The 23,615-nt window shown below is 34.3% G+C and overlaps 1 protein-coding gene across 7 annotated transcripts in view; it reads left to right on the top strand.

Annotated features, from left to right (window-relative positions):
* The window catches only part of ZCWPW2 (zinc finger CW-type and PWWP domain containing 2), a 133,005-nt gene that overhangs the window by 81,839 nt on the left and 27,551 nt on the right, over positions 1-23,615 (top strand). For all 7 annotated transcript variants that reach the window (XM_059162419.1, XM_059162423.1, XM_059162417.1 and 4 more), the window contains 2 exons: positions 430-544; positions 13,047-13,093. In XM_059162419.1, the coding sequence (XP_059018402.1) occupies positions 430-544; positions 13,047-13,093 (162 nt within the window). The remainder of the gene's footprint in view (positions 1-429; positions 545-13,046; positions 13,094-23,615) is intronic.

The raw sequence follows: 23,615 nt of genomic DNA, 5'->3' as shown, positions 1-23,615 counted from the left end.
CCTGCCTGTCATAACACAAAAGCTGGATGTGAATAGAATTAACTTTGTTACAATAAGAAGCCTGGCTTTTCATTTTATACCACTTCAGGATCATTGCTCTTAAAAGAGAATCAAAATTATTCTAATAAGATGTTTTAATACTGACTACTTTGTTACATTGGTGATCTTTTGGTGACTTTTTAAAGTGTGAGATGAATCATATTAAAATATTATCTTAGCGAATCAAGAATCTGACCCTTTGACTTTTAATGTACAAGATTTCCCCAACCTTGGTATACTCTAAAATAATAATCATATACAAAAGTCTAAGTAATATATGGTATAATGCTTAAATCAGATTAATTCCAGCTCAACAGCTAAATCAAGTAGATATTAAAACAAAATAATATGTTTATAAATGAGTCTCACTATTTTTCTGTGTTTCTTTAGCCAGAAAAATGTAAGAAAAAAAAGAAATGGTATAAAAGTGCACTACAAGAAGCCCGCCTCCTCTATGGATATTCCCCTGAGCAAAGACTGGAAATGTGCCGCCTAGCCAAACAGGGTATATGAGCTTTTTTATTCTTTACCACCCCAACATGAGGATTTATTCAGATGCATGCTTTCTAAAATATATTTGCACGTTTAAAAAAAAAAAAACTCTTTTTCTTCATTGGGATATAATATATCTTTGTCCCCTGAAAAAAAAAATTTTGTGTGGATTAATAGTATGTATTTTGCCCTTTGAAACTATTTTCAGTGACTAAACATACATTCTATTTAAATGCAAGGGTTTTCATTAGCACTTCTATCATCTTCTTTACCCTTCAACTATCTACATAAGTTCTCTTGTGTATTTCAAAGTATATATTTCAAAATTAGAAGCTGTGGCCTTAAAACATATTTCTGGGGTGAAACTTTCACTTGCATATGCTGCATTCTTTCAGAACAAAGTGTTTTTCAAAAATGTTTTTGTTTTTAAAGAAATTCAAGACAGAGATAAAAACAATCTTCAACTTTTTTAATGAGGTGAAAGAATATAAGATTTCAGGTCATTTTCAGAGAAAGTTCTCTTGAATCATAAATATTATGGTTTGTACATAGCTTTTTAAATGGATTCATCATAGGAATTATAGTAGATAGGACATACTTTTAACTCAATATGACTGTCACAGAAAAAATGATTTTGAATAAACTTAAATATGTTCTTAGTGATAATAATAATTATCATCTTAATTTCTAAAATGATCATCTTAAGTTCTAAAATAGATTATGGGAAGATCTGTCATTTTAGTGCTGACTGAATTTTAAAGTAAGCATGACTTTTTTTCTTTTGGAATTTAATATATATTTTTTTAAACTTAGATGTGAGAACATTTTATTTGGGAAAAATTTGAATATTAACTTAGCTACCTAAGTTCATATTTTAAAAGAAATAAGTAGATTTGAAGATAGTGGAAAAGAATGACAAGCCCATTACTCTGGTTTACTTTGAAACTGAGAAAAGAGACATTATTACCATAAATGTGATTTTATTCCTTGTGCTGAAAATATGTCTTAGTTTATTATCAGTAAAGGTTGAACTCACTTTATTGTCACGCATACAATTTTATTATTTACACAGAGTATACATTTTTCTTGTATAACCAAAATAAACTTTGAAATACTAATTTTTTAGTTTTTAATATGAATATCTTGAAGTAATATAGTCAGTTATTTTTTAAAGTTTATTGTAACCATTTCACATTAGTAGTAGACACACTCAATAAATATTGAACTATGTCTTTGTTGTTGTTGTATGTGCTAGCATATTTATGTCTGGGTCCTTTGATATTCTTGCTTGTCTCGAGAATATGGAGAGGGGTTATTTCTCTTTGCTTTTGCAGCAGACCCATTTTCTTGTTGAAAATCTGATGATTTTTGCATGCAGAATTTGATGTAATTCAGTCAGATTATAGACAGTCCTGTGTCTAAAGACTTGATTCTTATCCCTGGAGAAGTCAAAATGGAAGGGCATGAAGACACTTCCAGGAATTCAGCCTTTGCCATAATAGGCTCACTCACTTCTTATTCTTTACTATCTCCAAAATAGACACTGTAGTCCTTGCTTAGTTTCCAGGGTAAACTCTAGTACATATTCAGCTTCTTACTTTGTTTCAAAGTTATTTTGAGAGGTAATTAGCCATTATTCAGATATCTTACAAAGATCTTAGAGATAAACAACCTATTTTACCCCGCTACTTTGAGGACTTCTTTAACCCAAAATGTCTTCTTTCAACCCAGAAATAATGACTAGTAATTTCATGGCCTAAATTCTTCCTACCCTACAGAAATTGGCACACTATATTTGATGTAGCTCTTTCATTGCTGAAATCTTCAAGGTCAGTAAATTATATGTAAAAAATATAGACCCATTTCATATGGTATGTTTAGTTTTATGAGAAACTGCCAAACTGTCTTCCAAAGTAGCTGCATCATTTTTTCATTCCTACCAGAAATGAATGATAGTTCATATTCCACGTAGTTGCCAACATTTGGTGTTGTCAGTATTCTGGATTTTGGCCATTCCATTAGGTCTGTGGTGGTACCTCATTGATGTTTTCATTTGACATTCTCTAATGGCACGATAATGAACATCCTTTCATATGCTTATTTGCCATCTATAAGTCTTCTTTGGTGAGGTATTTGTTTATTGCCTGCTTTTTAATTCAGTTGCTTATTTTCTTATTGTTGAGTTTTAAGAATTCTTTGTATACTTACAGCAGCATTATCAACAATAGCCAAACTTTGAAAAGAGCTCAAATGTCCATTGACTAATAAATGGAACAAGCAGATGTGGTATCTATATCTACAATGGAATATTACTCAGCCATCAAAAAGAATGAAATCTTCTCACTTGCTTTGATGTGGATGGAACTAGAGTATGTTATGCTAAGCGAAATAAGTCAGAGAAAGACAAATACCATGTGATCTTATTCATACGTGGAATTTAAGAAACAAAACAGATGACTATATGGTGGGAGGAGAAAGGGAGAAGAAGGGAAACAAATCATAAGAGACTCTTTTTTTTGAACACTGTAATTTCTTTTTTTTTTTTAATGTTATTTTAGTCACCATATAGTATGTCATTAGCTTTTGATGTAGTGTTCCAAGGTTCATTGTTTACTTATTAACACCCATTGCTCCATATAATACATGCCCTCCTTAATACTCATAGCCAGGCCAACCCATCCCCTCACCCACCTCCCCTCTAAAATCCTCAGTTTGTTTCTCAGAGTCCACAGTCACCATAAGAGACTCTTAATGATAGAGAACAAACTGAGGGTTGATGGAGGGAGGTGGGTGGGGCATGGGATTAAGGAGGGCACTTGTTCTGATGAGCACTAGGTGTTGTATGTAAGTGAAGAATCACTGAATTCTACTCCTGAAATCAATATTGCACTGTGTGTTAGCTAAATAGAACTTAAATCTAAAAAAAAAAAAATGAAGAGAGAGAAGAAAAAAAGTTATTTGTATATTTCAGATAACAGTCCTTTGTCAGATATTTTGTAAATACTTTTTTCCACTCTGGATTATCTTCTCATTCACTTGATAGTGTTCTTTGCAGAGTGGAAATTTTAATTTTAATGGAATCCAGCTTATTAATTATTTCTTTCTGGGATCTTGCCTTTGATGTTATATCTGAAGTCATCTGCATACCCCAGGTCATCTACATTTTCTCCTATATTGCCTGCTAGGAGTTTTATAGTTTTACATTTTTCATTTAGATATGTGATTTGAGTTAATTTTTGTGAAAGGTGTAAGGTCTTATCTAGATTAAGTTTTTTGACATGTAGATATCTAGTTGTTCAATCTGTTTCTGAGCTCTCTATTCTGTTCCATTGATCTGGGTTTTTAAAAATTCTTTCCCCAATATTACATTGCCATGATTGTTGTAGCTTTAGAGTAAGTCTTAAAGTCAGGTAGGGCCAAGTCCTCTGACTTTGTCCTTCAATATTGTGTTGGCTATTCTAGATCTTTGTCCCTTCATATGAACTTTATTTTTTTATTTTTTATTCTTTTAATTAACATCTAATGTACAGGTCTATGAATCATCAGTCTTACACAATTCGTAGCACTCACCATAGCACATACCCTCCCCCACTTTAGATTGAGTTTGTTGATATCCACAAAATAACTTGTTGGGATTTTCATTGAGATTACACTGAATCTTTAGATCAAGTTGGAAAGAACTGACATCTTGACAATACTTCCCATCCATAAATATAGAATATACCCAAATTTGTAGTTCTTTGATTTTGTTCATCAGAGTGTTGTACTTTTCCTCGTATAATCTTGTCCATATTTTGTTAAATTTTGCCTAAGTATTCTACTTTGGGGGGGGGCGGGCACTAGTGTAAATGGTAATGTGTCTTTAATTTCAAATCCTGCTTTCTCAGTTTGGTAAATAGGGAAGTGATTGACTTTTGTTTGTTAACCTTGTGCCCTGCAATCTTACTATTATTACTTATTTGTTCCAAGAGTATTTTTTTTTTTAATTCTCTTTTGGATTTTCTACATGGATGATCATGTCATCTACTAAGAAAGGCAGTTTTATTTCTTCTCAGTCTATACCTTTTATTTCCTTTTTTTTTTCTCGTATTGCATTAGCTAGGAGTTTCAGCACAATATTGAAAAGAGTGGGGAGGTGAGAAGATCTTTGACGTTCCTAATCTTAGTGAAAAAGCTTTGAGTTTCTCACTGTTAATTAAGTATGATGCTAGCTGTAGGATTTTTATAGATTCTCTTATCAAATTGAGGAAATTCTCCTTTATTCCTAGCTTGCTGAGAGTTTTTATCATGTATAGGTGTTGGATTTTGTCAAGTGCTTTACCTGCATCTATTGATCTAATCATGTGACTTTACTTTTTTAACCTGTTGATGTCACAGATTACATTAATTGATTTTGAATATTGAATCAGCCTTGTATACCTCAGATAAACTTCACTTGTTTGTGGTGTCTAATTCTTTTTATACATTGTATTTGATTTGTAATATTTTATTGAGGATTTTTGCATCTATGTTCATGAGAGAAATCGATCTGTAGTTTTCTAGTAATGTCTTTATTTGGTTTTGGTATACTGGCTTCCGTGAGTGAATTAGGAAGTATTCCCTCTGCTTCTATCTTCTGGAAGAGTTTATAGAGAATTGATATAATTTGTTCCTTAAATGGTTGGTAGAAATCACCAATGAACCCATCTGTGCTTGATGCTTTCTGTTTTGGAAGGTTATTATATTAATTTAATTTTATAAAAAGATACAGATTATTTATTCTTGTGTCACTTTTGGGAGATTGTGTCTTATAAGGAATTGGTCCATTTCATCTAGGTTATCAGATTTGTGGACATAGACTTATTTACAGCATTTCTTTATTATCCTTTTAATATCTTGGGATCTGTAATGATGCCCTCAGTTTCATTTTTGGTATTAGTAATTTATGTTTTCTCTCTTTTTTTCTTAGTTAGACTGGCTAGAGTCTTGATTTTATTGAGCTTTTTAAAGAAACAGTTTTTGGTTTTATTTCCTCCATTAATTTCCTATTTTTTCTCTTATTGATTTCTGCTCTAGTTTTTATTTCCTTTGTTTACTTCATATTTAACTTGCTTTTCTTTTTCTAGTTTTCTAAAGTGGAAGTTCAGCTTATTGATTTTAGGTCTTTGTTTTTTCATAATATTTGCATTTTAATGCTATAAATTTCCCTCTAAATACTGCTTTCACCGCGTCTTACAAATTTTTATATACTCTATTTTCATTTTCATTTAGTTCAAAATATTTTTAAATTTCTCTCAAGATTCTTCTTTCATCTCTATGTTATTTAGGAATGCATTGTTTAATCTCCGAGTATTTGGGATTTTCTAGTTATCTTTCAATTTTTCTATTCTAGTTTAATTCTACTGTGGTCTGAGAGCAGACTATTGTATGTTATCTATTTTTAAATATGAGTTATGGTATACTTTATGGCCCAGAACATAGTATGTCTTGGTGAATGTTCCAAGTAAGCATGAGAAGAATGTATATTCTGCTGTTGCTGGATTAAGTAGTCTATAGATGTAGACTACATTCAGTTGATTGCCATTCATTGATTGATGGTGTTTTCCTCTTATCTGCACTTTCGCTTTCCATGGTTTCAGTTATGCATAGTCAGCCATGGTCTGGAAGCAGATGATCCTACTTTGATGTATCATCAGAAGGTCAATAGTAGACTAACCCTATGTCACAATGCCTGTGTCATTTGCCTCACTTCATCTCATCATGTAGGCATTTTGTCTCACATCTTAATAAGAAGGATGAGTATAGCACAATAAGATATTTTGAGAGAGTTAAGGACCCATTCACATAACTTTTGTTACAGTTTATTGTTATAATTGTTCTTTTCATTAGTTATTGTTGTTAATCTCTTACTCTGCCTAATTTATAAATTAACTTTATCATATATATATATATATATATATATATATATATGAAAAACAGTACATATAGGGATTTATTACTATCCATGGTTTCAGGCATCCACTGGGGATCTTGGAATCTATCCCCCACAGATAAAGGGGAACTACTGAATGTCATTACTGATTTTCTGCTTGCTGGACCTGTTCATTTCTGCAGAATTCTCCAATTATAATAGTGAGTTCATCTATTTCTCCTTGAGGTCTATCAATTTTTGTGTTACATGCCTTGACACTGTGTTGTTGGACACATTCATATTAATAATCATTATGTCTTCCTGGAGTAATGATGCCTTTATTAGGTAATGCTCCTCTTTATCCCTGATAACTTTGCTTGCTATGAAGCCTGCTCTGCCTGAAATTAATATAGTTACTTTATTAAAATAGCTTTATTTTGATTAGTGTTAACATGGTATATCCTGTATCTTTTTACTTTTAACCTCTGTGTGTCTTTATACTTAAATTGAGTTTTTTGTAGATAGCGTATAATTACTCCACTCTGACAGTCTTTGTTTTTTAACTAGTATATTTAGACCATTGAAATTTAAAATGGTTATTGATAGAGTTGGATTAATAGCTACCATTTGTGTTACTGTTTTCTATTTGTTTTCCTTTTTCTTTGTTCCTTTTTCTTTTACTCTTTTTTTGCCTTTTTTTGTTTTTGTTTTTGTTTTTGTTTGTGTGTTTGTTTGTTTAGAGAGGGAGAGAGAGACACAGGGGTCTAGAGAAGGAAGGAGAGGGAAAGAGAGAATCTTAAGCAGGCTCCATGAGCGTGGAACCTGATATCACAGTCCAGAGATCATGACCTGAGCTGAAATCAAGAGACAGACACTTAACTTACTGAGTTACCAACGCGCCTCATCTTTTTATGGATTTTTTTCCTCCACCTTTTTGGTTTTAATTGAGTATTTTATATGATTTTATTTCCTCTTTTTAACTTCTCTAGGGAAAAAATTTTTAGGAAAATGGTTTTCCTAAATTCAACACACTGTTGCCATTATTATTTTGAACGAATAGTTTTCAGTTAGTTAAAGAATAAGAAAATTTAAAGTTTATATTTTACTTTCACTTAGTCATTCTCTGATACTCTTCCTTTATGTCAACCCAAGTTTCCGCTCTATATCATTTTCCTTTTCTCTTTTAACATTTCTTGCAAGGTAGGTCTACTGGTAACAAATCAATTTCTTAAATTCTCTCAAGTGTATTTGCTTTATTTTGAAAGATAATTGCACAGTGACCAGAGTTCTAATTTGGTGTTTTTTCCTCTTAACACTAATCACTCCACTCCACTCTAAAACTCCACCCTCCCCTTATTTGCATGGTTTCTGAGAGGACCTCAATGAAATTCTTGTCTTTGCTCCTTTATTGATAAGGCAATACCTACCACCAGGCTTCTTTCAAGAATTTTTCTTTATCTTTGGTTTTCTATCTTTAGCTTTTATTCTGCTTATTGTTCTCTGAGCTTCCTGGATCTTCATTTGGTGTCTGACATTCATTTGGGGGAAGTTCTCTGTCATTATTGCTTCAGGTATTTCTCCTGTTCCTTTCTATTTCTTTTCCTTTTTTTTTTTTTTTTTTTAAGATTTTATTTATTTGACAGACAGAAATCACAAGAAGGCAGAGAGGCAGGCAGAGAGAGAGGAGGAAGCAGGCTCCCCGCTGAGTGGAGAGCCTGATGTGGGGCTCGTTCCCGGGACCCTGGGATCATGACCTGAGCCAAAGGCAGAGGCTTTAACCCACTGAGCCACACAGGCACCCCCTATTTCTTTTCCTTTTTATATTCCAATTACACATATATTATACTTCTGGGGTTTTCCCATAGATCTTGAATATCCTGTTCTTTTTTTCCCAGTTTTTTTTCTCTGTGCTTCCAGTTTTAGAAGTTTCTATTTTACATATCATCAAAGACACTGATTTTTTCCTCAGCTATGTCCAACCAATAAAACTATGAAAGGTATTCTTCATTTTTGTTATAGCATTTTTCATCTCTGGCATTTCTTCTTTAATTATTATTTCTTAGAATTTCTATCTCCCTGGGGTGCCTGAGTGGCACAGTAGGTTAAGCTTCTGCCCTTGGCTCAGGTTCAAACCCTGCATCAGTCTCCTATTCAGCAGGGAATCTGCTTCTCCCTCTCTCTCCACCCCGCCCCCCAGGGATGCTCATGCACATGCTCTTTCTCTCTCTCTCCTCTCTCTCTCTCAAATAAATAAATAAAGTCTTTAAAAAAAAAAAAAAAGGATTTCCATCTCTCTGCTTATAGTACCCATTTGTTCTTGAATGTTTTCTACTTTAACACTAGAGACTTTGAACTTAAAACGACTGTGATCAATACACTCAGTCTGATCGTTACAACATCTAGGACATATATGGGTCTGTTTTTGATGCTTGATGCTTGCTCTGTCACTTCAAATTGCTTTTTGCCTTTTAGTATGCCTTGTTTTGTGTATATATATATATATATATTTTTAATTTTATTTATTTATTTATTTATTTGCAGAAAGGCAAATATGATGTACCAGGTGAAAGAAACTGCAGTACATAGTCCTTTACGAGTGGAGTGGTGAGGCATGTAGGGCTGAGGCAGGCAGTCTGTAGTTCTACGATTGGGTCTCAGTCCTGGAATTTGAACTACACAAGTGCTTCTCACCTTTTTTACCCCCTTACGTGGCACATGACAGTTAAAGGGGAGCTGGAGTTGGATATTTCCCTTCCCCCACATGGAAGACTACAGCAGGCTAGATTTGTTGCCTTCCCGCTAATTAGTTAGGCTCTGAAAAAAACCACAATAGGTTAGGCTTTGATAAAATAGTTTCTCTTGAGGGCAAACTGTTAAGAACTGAATGCCCTAGCATATTTCAGAAAGGTTCCTTTTTTTCCCCCCGCTGAGGAAGCACAAAGGTATTTTTCTCCAGTCTTCACTCTGAGAACCTGATAGAACTCCTGTAGGTAAACTCACAAAAGTGTGCTTCCCTCATGCATGACTGGGTCCCCCTAGAATTTCTATCTCTCAGCTTGTTCACATTGAGGCTCCAGCAATTCATCAATTACAGTTCATGTGTTCCTACCCCAGCACTAGTTCCTGTGGAGGTTTCTGCTCCATTAAGTTGTGATTCTTTGTATTCACCTGTCTCCAAATTTGGGGGCAGTGGTTTGCTCTGTGACCTCACTTCTCTAAGGGAATCTAAGAAGAGTTATTGATTTTCAATTTGTTCAGCTTTTTACTTGTGAGGATGGAGTGTGACTTCCAAGCTCTTTACATGCCAGATAGGCAACTGGACTGTCCTCTACCTTTTTAAGAAAATGCTTTCTTTCAGCTGTCATCTTTAAAGAAACATAGACTGACAGATTTTCTGAGGCAATGAATGGACAGCCTTTAAAAATTTATATTTTAGAAAGAAACCATTGATTTGTGTTCATATTTGTAGTCCTCTCTAATATGCTTGTAAATAAAAAAAAATTTTAACATCTGTTATGAGTCATGAAGCATAACCATCTCTGCTGACTTGGAACATTTTCATTTTTTACCTGCAGCTCCTTTTTTGCACTTTAAAACTATGATGTGGCTATAGCCCAAAAATGGAGTAAAGGCCCTTTTAATTATCCAGATCTACATTTCCTGTTAACTGCTTTTCACTCTGTGTGAGGGTCCCTACATGCAGAGATTTCTGAAGGGAGGAAATTAAACCTTTCTCACTAGGGAAAATTTGGCTCTTAGAAAGTGTTTAATGTTGCTGAAGTTGAACATGGACTTACTGTTATTAATAGAAAAAATGCTAATGATTGTAATGTTTCTCAGCATTATACCAGACTTTCTCCCTTTGGCAAATCCCTTTGAAAATCAGAGTGGTTGTTGATACTTCCCAAAACACTTCTGTGTTGCACTGGGAGATGATTGTGTAACCTTTCAACATAAAAAGTTCCTAAAAAAAAATCTTAAAAAAAAAAAAAAAAGGAAAAAGAAAAAGAAGGCTTTGGGACGCCTGGGTGACTCAGTCGGTTAAGCGTCTGCCTTCAGCTCAGGTCATGATCCCAGCATCCTGGAATCGAGTCCCTCATAGGTTCCTTGCTCAGTGGGAAGCCTTCTTTCTCCTTCTCTTTCTGCCTGCCGCTCCCCTACTTGTGCTCTCTCTCTCTCTCTCTGACAAATAAATTTTTTAAATCTTAAAACAAAACAAAACAAAAATTTCCTGGAACAGCAGTTTGGGTGTTTCTGTTTGCAGTTGTCTCCCTGCTGGAAATTTTACGTAAGAGTGACGTATATGTTGAGGAAAGATATAGGAAAGTGATAATTTTTTTTTTTGTTAACTCTCAGTATATGATCAGGGTCCATTGGACCCAATTTTAGTTTTTGAGTTTCCTTTTTGTACAGTTTTAACTACATGTACAAGTTGATATTTCATCATGACTTTTGTTATTAGGGATCTTCAAAAGAGAAAAGAGAAAAAAATTTTAGATATGACAGTTTATTCTCTTATAATTATCATCAGGACCCTTTTATAAATTTGAAACAAATTATGGAATTTCAATAATCTTTGCTCTTTTATCATTACTCTTTAATTTATTTCCAACTATGCTAAAAAGACTAAAACAAATTACTATTTTTTTAAAGATTTTATTTATTTATTTGACGGACAGAGATCACAAGTAGGCAGAGAGGCCGGCAGAGAGAGAGAAGTGGAAGCAGACTCCCTGCTGAGCAGAGAGCCTGATGTGGGGCCAATCCCAGGACCCTGAGATCATGACCCAGGCTGAAGGCAGAGACAACCCACTGAGCCACCCAGGTGCCCCTAAAACAAATTATTTAAATGGGAGAATGATAGAATCACTTAAGATGATACAGTGGTAAAATGTATCATCACTAAACTATTTTTTTTAGTATTCCAAAAGTTAGATCCCTCTTTCTCTGTCACTCACATACACACATACACACACGCACGTGTGCGAACCCCAGAATGTCTTTATTAGCTAAAAGAGAACATTGTTGATTGTTTGAATCTCACAATATACCTGTAAGATAGTAAATTATTACTTCTGGTTTATCAATAAAGAAACTAAAGGTCTGAGAACATATACAGTGTTTTATATCTTACACTGTCTAGTATAGTAACATACCATCTAAACATATGTATTTTAACTAGTAAATAATATTCATTTGTTCAGGGAAAATGCATATTTCAGATCCATATAAGATTTTGAATAAAATACATGTGCATTTGTTAATTATAAAAAAATATTGAGCACCTACTGCCTATAAAATGTGGTCCTTGCCTTTAAGGTACATTCTAGTCTTACAGAGTGCTTAGACATGTACAGAAGTAACTATAATACAGGGAAGAAAGTCCTGTGTCCTGGGATGACTGTGGTTTTGCAACAGAGGTGATTATTTCTCTTAGGTGGAGGAATTCTCTATGATGGTGGATGGTCTTGTGCATTCATAAGTGGGGAGAAAAAGGGTATTCCAGAAGGGATTATTCTAAGCATGCAGCCAAACATAGGAAAGAGGGCAGTTGACATGTGGCCAGCTAATTATAGGTATAAATGTAGCAACCTGCTTCTCTGAATTTCTCTGTTTTATGCCAGTAGTTTGTTTCTTACTGCAATATTTGCTTTTAGATAGGAAGCATTTATTTACTCTTATATTCATGGATATTTATTCTTTTTATTAGTTTTACATGTTCATTGTGAATTACAGTCCTATATTAATAAATTTAATTTCTATGTGTTTTTCTTTAACATTAAATGTAACTCTAAAACCATAATACTAATGTCCATAGCTCTAATTGTTTTTCATTACCATAATATTAAGGTTAATAAAACAAATGTATGAGTAAATATTTATGTACAATTAATTTAGTTGGAATTCTACATTGAACCTATAAAAATCCAATTATTAATTATTATTGCCAATCATTTTTATTAATTCACATACTATTTTGCATACATCAAAATAATATCTTAAAATAATTTTCTATATTCTATTTGGTTCTAGTCCTCTTTTTTGTTGTGTTGCTTATGGGTCCCACATGGAGGCAGCAGACATAAAGATTAGAGACTTGCCAACACATGGATCTGGCCCCACTGCATGGCCTCAGGCATGGTACTTAGCCTCAACTTTCTCTGCTGTGAAATGGGGATGGACTACATGCTTTGCAAGATTATCAATGAAGTTTAAATAAGATACTGTCTATGTAAAGTCTTTATCCCATGTCTGGCATCAAGGAGATGTTCAAGTAGAGGTCACTGGGATTTCATTCCAGATCTTATATACTTCAGAATACATAAGCTGACCAGAACCTAAAATAGGATACACTAGATGGCTAACTCAAGAATGTCCAACCAATTAGACTTAGGGAGGAGATTTGTCAAATAAGTATATGAATCCCTAATGCTATTACTTTTGGATTATTTTGTTCTACTTAACTCTGGAAAGTTGAGTTTGTTAGCATTTTAATCAAAAGAACCATTAAAAACACATATTACAGTATGAGAAGGTAGAAAATTCTGATTTTATAATGTTGCACTTACTCAAACAGGAGTGTAGGCATTTTTTTTTGAAACAGCCATACTTTATTATCTTACAGATAAATCCAAAGCAGATGGCAAAGTTGCTGTGGTAGCCAAGAAAAGGGTAAGATCATGTTTCATTATATAAAATACGCAGTCTTCAAATTCCATTTGATTACAGTTATTTTTAAAAGAGAATTGAATTAATATTTAAAAGCAAAATGACATATAATGAGTTTTTTTCTTCTAGACATTGGTTGAGTATATGTTTCCTTTTTTAGGTTGACACTAAAAATTTAATATTTATGATTACTTTTTTCACTGTTACAGAATTATCAGAAAATAGAACGATGAAAAACTTAAAGTTAACAAGTTAGCAATTGCTTTTATTTACATTGTATTTCACATACATACTCTCATATACTAAAATATTTTTTGTGTACCATATTGAAATGTGTGCGATCTCATGGAAAATTTAAATAATTAAAATCCACAGTTTAATATGAACTTTACCTTGAAGTTGAGAATATTATCAGCCATTTATATCAATCTAAACCTAACATCTTTTAAATAAAATTTGTAAAGTCAATAGCACTTTAAAAGAATTTTTAAAATTTAACACATCATTCTGTACATTGTATGCAGGGAGATGTTTAACTACTTATTTTCAAAACTATGATTGGAATAGGAAGAACATTCTCCTCAAGCGACAGTATTCTTAATAGGACACTACTTAAAAAGAGAAAGGCCCAATAGTTAAATTCTTTTAGACAAATAATATATTGATGTCATAAGAAAAAGAATTGTGATTAAAAGGAAAGCTTATCCCTCTAGTTTTTCCTGAATTGAATGGTGGGACTGGTGCAGGGCAGACCTAGGGAAGGTTGAGTGTAACCTGACAGAAGAGAAAAAAATGTTGGTCACAGACCTATAGATAAACAGGCAATGAGGTAAGCATCATTTTTGTACTCTGAGTATGTATATATTATGAGTCCTTTCATTTTTGTATTATTTATTTTTATCATGAGTTCTTTTAAAATCTGATTTTGTTTTACACTTTTGCTTTTTGACTTGTAAAAGTAATCTGTATTTTTCACCAGCTAAATAATGTTGCACCTGTATCATAGAAGACAAGGTTGCCTTTTTCAAAGAAAGGAAATAGTACTTCTGTCTATGTCTGACTATTTAGACAGGAACATGTGAGAGAGTGCAGGATTATTAATGTGGGTGGAATTGTTTATTTTAGTAACTGCTAAAGGATATTTAGAATCAAAAATGATACAGATAATAATGACTAACATTTCTATATATTGCTTTATTTTTGCCAGTGATTCTCAATGAACATGGTACTACTGTCTCTAGGACAGTGCCATTTAAAGTGTGAAGTAGCCTGTGAACTATTTATTATTTGTTATTGGTCTGCAGTGAGACAAGAGCAAAATATGACAGGAACCATTTAGAAAGTTGTATAGCAATTTGACAGAGTCACTTTTGTCTGTTGAATATAATGATAAAATAGAACTTATATTTATTTTCTATTTCATTTTTTTCCTAGTAACTTATTTTTAATTGTATAGAAGTATAGATCTGGGGCATACTCGGGGCAAAACTGGTCCTTTAAATATTATTTGAGAGACACTGCCCTATGTGTCTTGGAGCGTGTTGGGAATTTGTACAAGTGTCTTGGGCTACAGTAGTTTGGAGGAATAGAGGGCTTTTTGTTGGGCAAAGCTAAGGAAACTAGCTATCTTGGAATGTATGGAACAAAACTAAATAACGAAAACTCTTCAGCATTTGGCATGACTTTTGAATGTGCTGCTAGACTCAACAGACTACAAATATACAGTTGACCCTTAAACAAAACGGGATTGGAGCACTGACCGCTGCAGTCCAAAACCCATGTATAACATTTGGCTCCCTTAAATTTAACTACTAATAACATGTTGTCAACTGAAAGCAAAATAAAAACATAATCAATTAACATATTTTGTATGTTATATGTATTATGTACTGTATTCTTACAATAAAGCTAAAGGAAAGGAAATGTTAAAATCATAAGGAAGAGAATATGCATATACAATACTGTATTGTAAAAAATCTATGCATAAGGAGACCTGTGAAGTTCAAACCTGTGTTGTTCAAGGGTCAACCATAATTGTATAGTGATTTAATACAAAGTAATACTGAAATATAACATGTTAGACAAAAAGCCAAGGAATTTAGAAGGCTTATTATAGAGCAGGAAGCCAAAATGGAATAAACACATTGTTCTTGAAATTACTGAAGAATTTACCTATCTTCTACTCAACGTATTGTAACATATTTAGCTACATATTTAACCATAAAGAGTAGAAGTGCAGTTCCTGAGGTACCAGGAAAAAATCGGAAACAGGAAATTTGAGATGCCTTTTAACAGTCTTAAAATCAAATATTACTGAATTGACAGATAAATGAAATGTATTGTTCTGTTTGAATTTCAAAAAATAAACATTTAGAAATATTTCATAGTATTGCTACCCTTTATATATGTGTTAACACTTTAGAATTAATACTAAGAAATTTGCTATAGGTATTACATATGGAAATTACTTTTAGAAAATTACTTTCTATTGTTTTCCAATCTTACTCTGATATGTCCCCAAAGTCTACCTTAAAATTCTTCATTACATAAGTATAATATAGATATTAATTGCTTCTTTTTCTAATTTATTATCAAGACAGTCTTCCTTGGGGCACCTGGGTGGCTCAGTCAATTGAGTGTCCAATTCTTGATTTCAGCTCAGGTCATGATCTCAGGGTGGTGAGGTAGAGCCCCCACCTCCAATCAGCCTCCACACTCAACACAGAGTCTACTTGAGATTCTCTCTCTCCGTCTGCCTCTCTTCTTGCTTTCACTCTCTTTCTCTGTCTCTCTAAATAAATAAATGAAATCTTAAAAAAGAGACATTCTTCCTCACATGTTAAAAGTTATGGCGAAGTTATTTTCAAGTACTAGAGACTGAATGTGGCCCTGATGTGTTGTGGGATTTCTGTGATATTTTGTTACTAGGTCATCTCATGTCAAATAATTTAGGGAATTATTTTCCCAAACTCATTTGGGAGAATATAATACTTCCCATTTTCTATGCTTGGGCAATCTATAATTTATTTTAGAATATTATCTTTCTTTAAGATTTGTTTCTTTTCTTAAAAGTTTCTTAGCTTAAAAGTAGTTTCACACCCTTGCCAACACCTGTTACTTCTTCTATTGTTGGGAATACAAGTTGGTAGAGCCACTTGGAGAACAGTATGGAGGTTCCTCAAAATGTTAAAAATAGAACTACCCTACCATCCTGCAATTGCACTACTAGGTATTTACCCAAAGGATACAAAAATACATGCACCCTAATATTTATGGCAGCATTATCAACAATAATGTACATTTGGAGGAGCCCAAATGTACATTAGCTGATGAATGAATAAAGAAGATGTGGCATGCACACACACATACACACACCCACATACATACACACAGGAATATTACTCAGGCATCAAAAATAATGAAATCTTGCCATTTACAATGACATGGATGGAGCCAGAGTATATTATGCTAAGTGAGATAAGTAAATCAGAGACAAATACTATATGATCTCACTCATATGTGGAATTTAAGAAAACAGAGAATCATATGGGAAGGGGAAAAGAAAAAAAGGAGAGAAGGAATCAAGCAATAGAAGACTCTTAATGATTGAGAACAAAATAAAGGTTGATGGAGGGAGGTGGGTGAAGGGTGTTAGGAGAACACCTGTTATGATGAGCACTGGGGGTTATATGTAAGTGAGGAATCACTGAATTCTACTTCTGAAACCAATATTGCACTGTATGTTAAATACCTAAAATATAAATAAATTATAAAAAAAGAAATGCATATACTCTCCTACAGTCTAGAAGAGAACTCAGATATTTAAATTAAAAAGAATTATATAAGAATGAATGAAGTGTGGGGTCCGTGGGAGGCTCAGTCAGTTAAGTGTCTGCCTTTAGCTCAGGTCATGATCCCTGGGTCCTGGAGTGGATCACTGCATTGGGCTCCTTGCTTAAACAGGGAGTCTGCTTTTCCCTCGCTCTCTGCCCCCTCCCCCACTCATGCTCTGTCTCGCTCGCTCTCTCTCAAATAAATGAAATCTTTTTTAAAAAAAGAAGGAATGAAGTATGTCTACATAAAGTTATAAGTAAAAACAAAGAAAGTAGTTTCTGTTCTTATGACCACCACTACTTCCTGTTAGTACATTTTTTATAGATCCTGTACAGATTGACTTTATCCAAACTTATATATTCATGATAGGGAAAACTGGCATTTATCTCACTGATTATGTCTTCAAGTTAGTTGTTCTCAAGCATACACATATAGAAATGCATTTTTATTTTATGATAAATATATTTTATTTCTCTTTTATAGTATAGTTAAAGTTATAGTATTTTGAAATTATTCATGTAGTCAGATCTATTAATTATGTTACAGGCTACAATTACTGTAACAAGGAGACTCCAAATTACAGGGAGTCATATAAGATAGGAGTTTATCTATCACTTTATTCTATACCTGACCAAAGGTGGGCCAATGATCCAGGGTGGGAGGAGGCTTTGCCCCACAAAATCATTTAGACTCCCAAGTTTTTTCTGTTTTATTTTTATGTAAATCCCCAGGGTGTGGTCTAATCTATATGGTCAAAAGCTGAGTGCACTATCACATCCACATTCTGGCCCATGAAAAAAGGTAAGGAGTACAATTAGTTGAACAAGAAACATGAACTTGAAGCTGTGCATGTCATTTCTCTGACATCGCATTGGCAAAACTTAGTAATATGTCTATACCCATTGCCAAAGGGAAGGAGGGGACTGCAGCTTCTAACTGGACCAGTTTAGATACTGGTGTTTTAGTTAGTGGTCTGTGACTTTCATTTAAGAATAGAGAATGGTGTGTTTCAAAATATTTCTTATAAAAGGGATTCGTTAGGTCTGATAGAGCTGAGAAGCTCGTAGATTGCCTCATTTGACCCTCACAATACTAGTGGGAAATAGGTATTACCATAATTATTCTTACAAAGAAACTCCTCCCAGAGGTATTAAGTGACTAACAGGAGAGGCTGAGCCAGGGTAAAATTCCAGTTCTGATAGTCCATAATACCACAGCTTCTTTTAACATTTCTTAGGTTTTTAAATCCCTTTACTATCTTCGAAATACCAAATCATTTTTTAGTGTCTTTTTAAGTATCCAAATCACTTTGTATATTTGACTCTTAAATAATTGGAAACTTCATCTTATGAACAGGCACAATTCTAGTTTTTAAAACAATTCTTCCAGGCACATGGCACATGGGTGGCTCCATCGGTTAAGTGCCTGCCTTCATTTCAGGTCACAGAGCCTACTTCTGAACCCTCTCCTCCCAGTTCCTGCTCACTCTCTCTCTCTCTCAAATAAATAAATAAATAAATAAATAAATAAATAAATAAAATCTTAAAGCAAGGCACAATTCTTCATCAATATAGTACTTTCAGATTATAAAACATTTCTGCAAATATTGTCTTTCACTTCAGACCCTTGGGAAGAAGGCATAGAAGACAATATCATCATCACCTGACAAAGGAGAAAATTTATAGTTAGAGAAATCAAGGAAATCATCATAGCCACACAGTGCTCCTTAGGTAGTTTTATTTAAAATTAATTAGTTTTCCTTAGTTCTTATTCAAGTATTAGCAAGCTAGTCCTACTAGAGCTTGAGTGTTAATTTCACCTAATAAGTAGTTTTTATTTTTCTATACATTTTGGATATATGGCTATTGAAGATACTATATTTTTAAAGATTTTATTTATTTACTTATTTAAAGATCTGAGAGAGAGTGTGTGTGTGTGCAAGCAGGCAGAGGGACAGAAAGAGAGGGAGAGAGAATCCTGAGCAGACTCCATGCTGTGCTCATAATCTGAAGTGGGCTCAGTCTCACGACCCTGAGGTTATGACCTGAGCGGAAACCAAGAGTCAGACGCTTAACTGACTGAGCCCCCCAGGCTCCCCTGAAGATGGTATTAAGATTTAAGATTTTAGATTTAAGATTTAAGATTTTATTTATTTATTTGACAGACAGAGATCACAAGTAGGCGGAGAGGCAGGGGGAGAGAGAGGAGGAAGCAGGCTCCCTGCCAAGCAGAGAGCCCGATGCGGGGCTCAATCCCAGGACCCTGAGATCATGACCTGAGCTGAAGGCAGAGGCTTGAATCCACTGAGCCACCCAGGTGCCCTGAAGATAGTATTTTTTAAAGATAGAACTGTTTAATATAAAACTCAATATGTGGACAAGAAGAAGCTGTTGGTGTGAAACCAAAAGGCCATAATAATAATAGGTATTAAGTACCTTCTAAGACCAGGTGTATACAAGTGTTACTTCATTTGATTCAACAACTATTATGAAAGAGAGTCATAATAATTGGGGCACCTGGGTGGCTCAGTGAAAAAAATGCCTCTGCCTTTGGCTCAGGTCATGATCTCAGGTCCTGGGATTGAGCCCCCCATTGGGCTCTCTGCTCAGCAGGGAGCCTGCTTCCCCCCTCTCTCTGCCTGCTTGTGATCTCTCTCTCTGTCAAGTAAATAAATAAAATATTTAAAAAAAAAAAAAAAAAGAAAGAGTCAGTGTTGTCTCTTGTTCATGAATGAAGACAGCAGGCATAGGGCTATTCAACACTGATAAAAAAGTAAGTTAATTGGTTGTATAGCTCCTTATCCTGGGTTGCAAATCCTAACAGTCTATTTTATTTATTTGTATTTATATAAACAAATGTTCATACATACATGTAAAAGTATTTTGTGATTTTCTTATTTTTACAACAATGAGATCTGATTATATGTTATTCTGTAGATATAACACTTAGGCTAACAGATCCAGATCTGTTTTTAATCTTCTTCAGAGCCTACATCACCAGATCTATCACAGTTAGTCAGTCAGCCCTATAGTGATGAGTGAGTGGGAGTTTTCAAGTCACGGGTATGGTTTGGTACTGCTATATATAGTGCTCTCATAAATCTCCTTGTACATATATCTTTAAATACTGACGCCATTATTTTTGTAGGATAAATTCCCCAAATGGGTTTGAAAGATCAAAACTAACCACAGTGTCACCTGCCTCCCTTGAATTATGAAAGGACCTTGAGGAATAAGTTGTCCAAGTTCTGTGTTGGCCTGTGCTGGGTTGCACTGGTGGTTGCTGCCGCCTCTTTGAACCAAGATGTGAGAATGTTGCCATCTTGAAAACCGTCGCTAAGTGCCAACTGGGAATAGTGCTTCTTGGCTCAAGTAGGAGCGCTATATCTAAAGGCCGCTACCATTCCCATAGGCCCCTTTGAGCTGTTCAGCTGTTATGTGGCTATCTGTTAAGATTGAGGTGAAGAGTATTAGGTGCACACACCTTTTCACCTGACCACCACTCTGCCCAGTGGAGCAGTCTGAATGAAAGAGAATTAGAGTAAGCCCATCTCTGAGTCCTACTTGAAAAAAAAAGAAGGGGAAGATCTAGATTGTCTCTAAGTCCCTTTCTGCTCTAATATTCCATGAAATATTTATAACAGCTCGGTAAGTAATTTCAGAATGTCAAAGGACTTGTGCAGACCAGAGTAAATAATCCGGGTCAGTTGGCCCTAGAAAGAATGAAATGAAAGAATAAAAATAGTAATGTATCAGGTAATGGGTGAAGGCTGTTACCTGTTACAGATTCTGAAAAGATGTTTAAATATAAAACCAAGTATTCAGGAAACAGCATGTCATGGTGGACAGAATAGAAACTTATGAATGAACCAGATCTGACTTCTGTAGCTAGTTCTGCTATTTAGATGTGTGACCTTCTTTGTTTTAGAAACCGAATAATAATTACTTTATGTGAGTATTATAAAGGTAACATAAAACACAATTATAATAGATTTGGGCTTACTGTATTTTAGTAGGTGCTTGTTTAATAAATGCCTAGTACATCTCTAATTTCTAAGAAATAGGAAGGATTTAAGAATATTTAAGATTTGTGAGATTAAGAGTCACTTATGGTTTGTCTCCCTCCCAATCCCATCTTGTTTCATTGATTCTTCTCCTACCCACTTAAGCCCCCATGTTGCATCACCACTTCCTCATATCAGGGAGATCATATGATAGTTGTCTTTCTCTGCTTGACTTATTTCGCTAAGCATGATACGCTCTAGTTCCATCCATGTTGTCGCAAATGGCAAGATTTCATTTCTTTTGATGGCTGCATAGTATTCCATTGTGTATATATACCACATCTTCCTGATCCATTCATCTGTTGATGGACATCTAGGTTCTTTCCACAGTTTGGCTATTGTGGACATTGCTGCTATAAACATTCGGGTGCACGTGCCCCTTTGGATCACTACGTTTGTATCTTTAGGGTAAATACCCAGTAGTGCAATTGCTGGGTCATAGGGAAGTTCTATTTTCAACATTTTGAGGAACCTCCATGCTGTTTTCCACAGTGGCTGCACCAGCTTGCATTCCCACCAACAGTGTAGGAGGGCTCCCCTTTCTCCGCATCCTCGCCAGCATCTGTCATTTCCTGACTTGTTGATTTTAGCCATTCTGACTGGTGTGACGTGATATCTCATTGTGGTTTTGATTTGTATTTCTCTGATGCCGAGTGATATGGAGCACTTTTTCATGTGTCTGTTCGCCATCTGGATGTCGTCTTTGCAGAAATGTCTGTTCATGTCCTCTGCCCATTTCTTGATTGGATTATTTGTTCTTTGGGTGTTGAGTTTGCTAAGTTCTTTATAGATTCTGGACACTAGTCCTTTATCTGATATGTCGTTTGCAAATATCTTCTCCCATTCTGAGGGTTGCTGGGGGGAGGGGGTTTGGGAGAAGGGGGTGGGATTATGGACATTGGGGAGGGTATGTGCTTTGGTGAGTGCTGTGAAGTGTGTAAACCTGGTGATTCACAGACCTGTACCCCTGGGGATAAAAATATAGGTTTATAAAAAATAAAAAATTAATAAAAAAAAAATTGGAAAAAAAAATGCTCAGAGCATACACATGGCCAACGAACACATAAGAAATGCTCAACATCACTCAGCACAATGAGATACCACCTCACCTCACTGTTCAGAATGGCTAAAATTAATAACTCTGGCAACAAGAGACAGCGAGGAGGCAGAGAAAGGGGAACCCTCTTACACTGTGGGTGGGAATGCAAGCTGGTGCAGCCACTAGAGAAAAGCATTTTGTAATGTGTATAATTGTTGAAACAGTATGTTGTACACCTGAAACTTATATAATGTTATATGTCAGTGTATATGTAAAAAACTTCAATGAAAAATTTAAAAATAAATAAAACAACTCAGAGACCTGTAAAAAAAAAAAAAAGAATATTTAAGATTTTCAGATTTACAATAGCATCATAGTTCTATTAGGTTAGATTATGTCAAAGCTTCTTTTTAAAATTAACTCCCACATTTTTAAAAAAAATATGTTATTTATTTATTTATTTGACAGACAGAGATCACAGTTAGGCAGAGAGGCAGGCAGAGAGAGAGGAGGAAGCAGGCTTCCTGCTGAGCAGAGAGCCTGAAGCAGGGCTCAGTCCCAGACCCTGGGATCAGGACCTGAGCCAAACGCAGAGGCTTTAACCCACTGAGCCAACCAGGCGCCCCTAACTCCCACATTTTAATCATGATTTAATTTTTTCAGAGTAATATAATAACATTATATTTGGAGGACAGAACTTTTTAAAATCATCTAAAACCCATCTGTATGATTAAAAATTTTAAATTAATTTTTGCATTTGTTTACAGTTGTTTCTATATGCATGTTTATTTGCATAGTTTTAATCATTGAGCAATGTGCTGTTAATGTTCATTTATGTATTATATCACAAATCTTTTTCATGTTGCCTTATAGTTCTTATTACTTTTAAGAGTTGGGTTTTTTTTAAATTAGTGAAATAGCATTATGAGAAAACAAAAAAAAGCAGATATAAATTCTTTCCCACCTATAATTTCACTTCTGAAAGAAAAGCCACTGTTAATAGTTTTATATACTTTATGCATGTATAAATATATGTAGTATATGTACAAATAAATGTGAAAAACTATATAATATTTACATGTATAAAATATATATGCTTTATTAACATGAATGTAATGAATTAAACCTTACTTTTTTCATTCAATAATATATTGTGGACATCTGAGAAGAATGAGAAAGTCAGAGATCTACCGGATATACCAGATCTATCCCATTTGCGTAGCATATCTTTTTATAGAGGCTTCTTCATTTATTGAACATTCTCCTGGACATTTAGATTGATTGATTCTGGATTAGCAAAATTATAAATAAAATGCAGCAACATTGTACACAAATCTCTTTATATATTTCTGTAAATATTTCTACACTAAAAATTGCTAGAAGAGAACTTGCTGAGTCAAAGAGTAGGCACATTTTCAATTTTGCCAAATTACTAAACATCTCCCATCCAAAAAGTCCCCCAACATTATGGTACCAATTATAGTCCCATTACTAGTGTAAGGAATGTCTAGACTGCCTTAACATGCCAACTCTAGCCATTACCAGTCTTTTTTCTTTATAAATTGTTTTATTTTCATTATAAATTTATG

Source organism: Mustela lutreola, chromosome 2, assembly GCF_030435805.1.
Source record: "Mustela lutreola isolate mMusLut2 chromosome 2, mMusLut2.pri, whole genome shotgun sequence".
Lineage (NCBI taxonomy): Eukaryota > Metazoa > Chordata > Mammalia > Carnivora > Mustelidae > Mustela > Mustela lutreola.
This window is presented reverse-complemented; position numbering and strand designations above follow the sequence as displayed.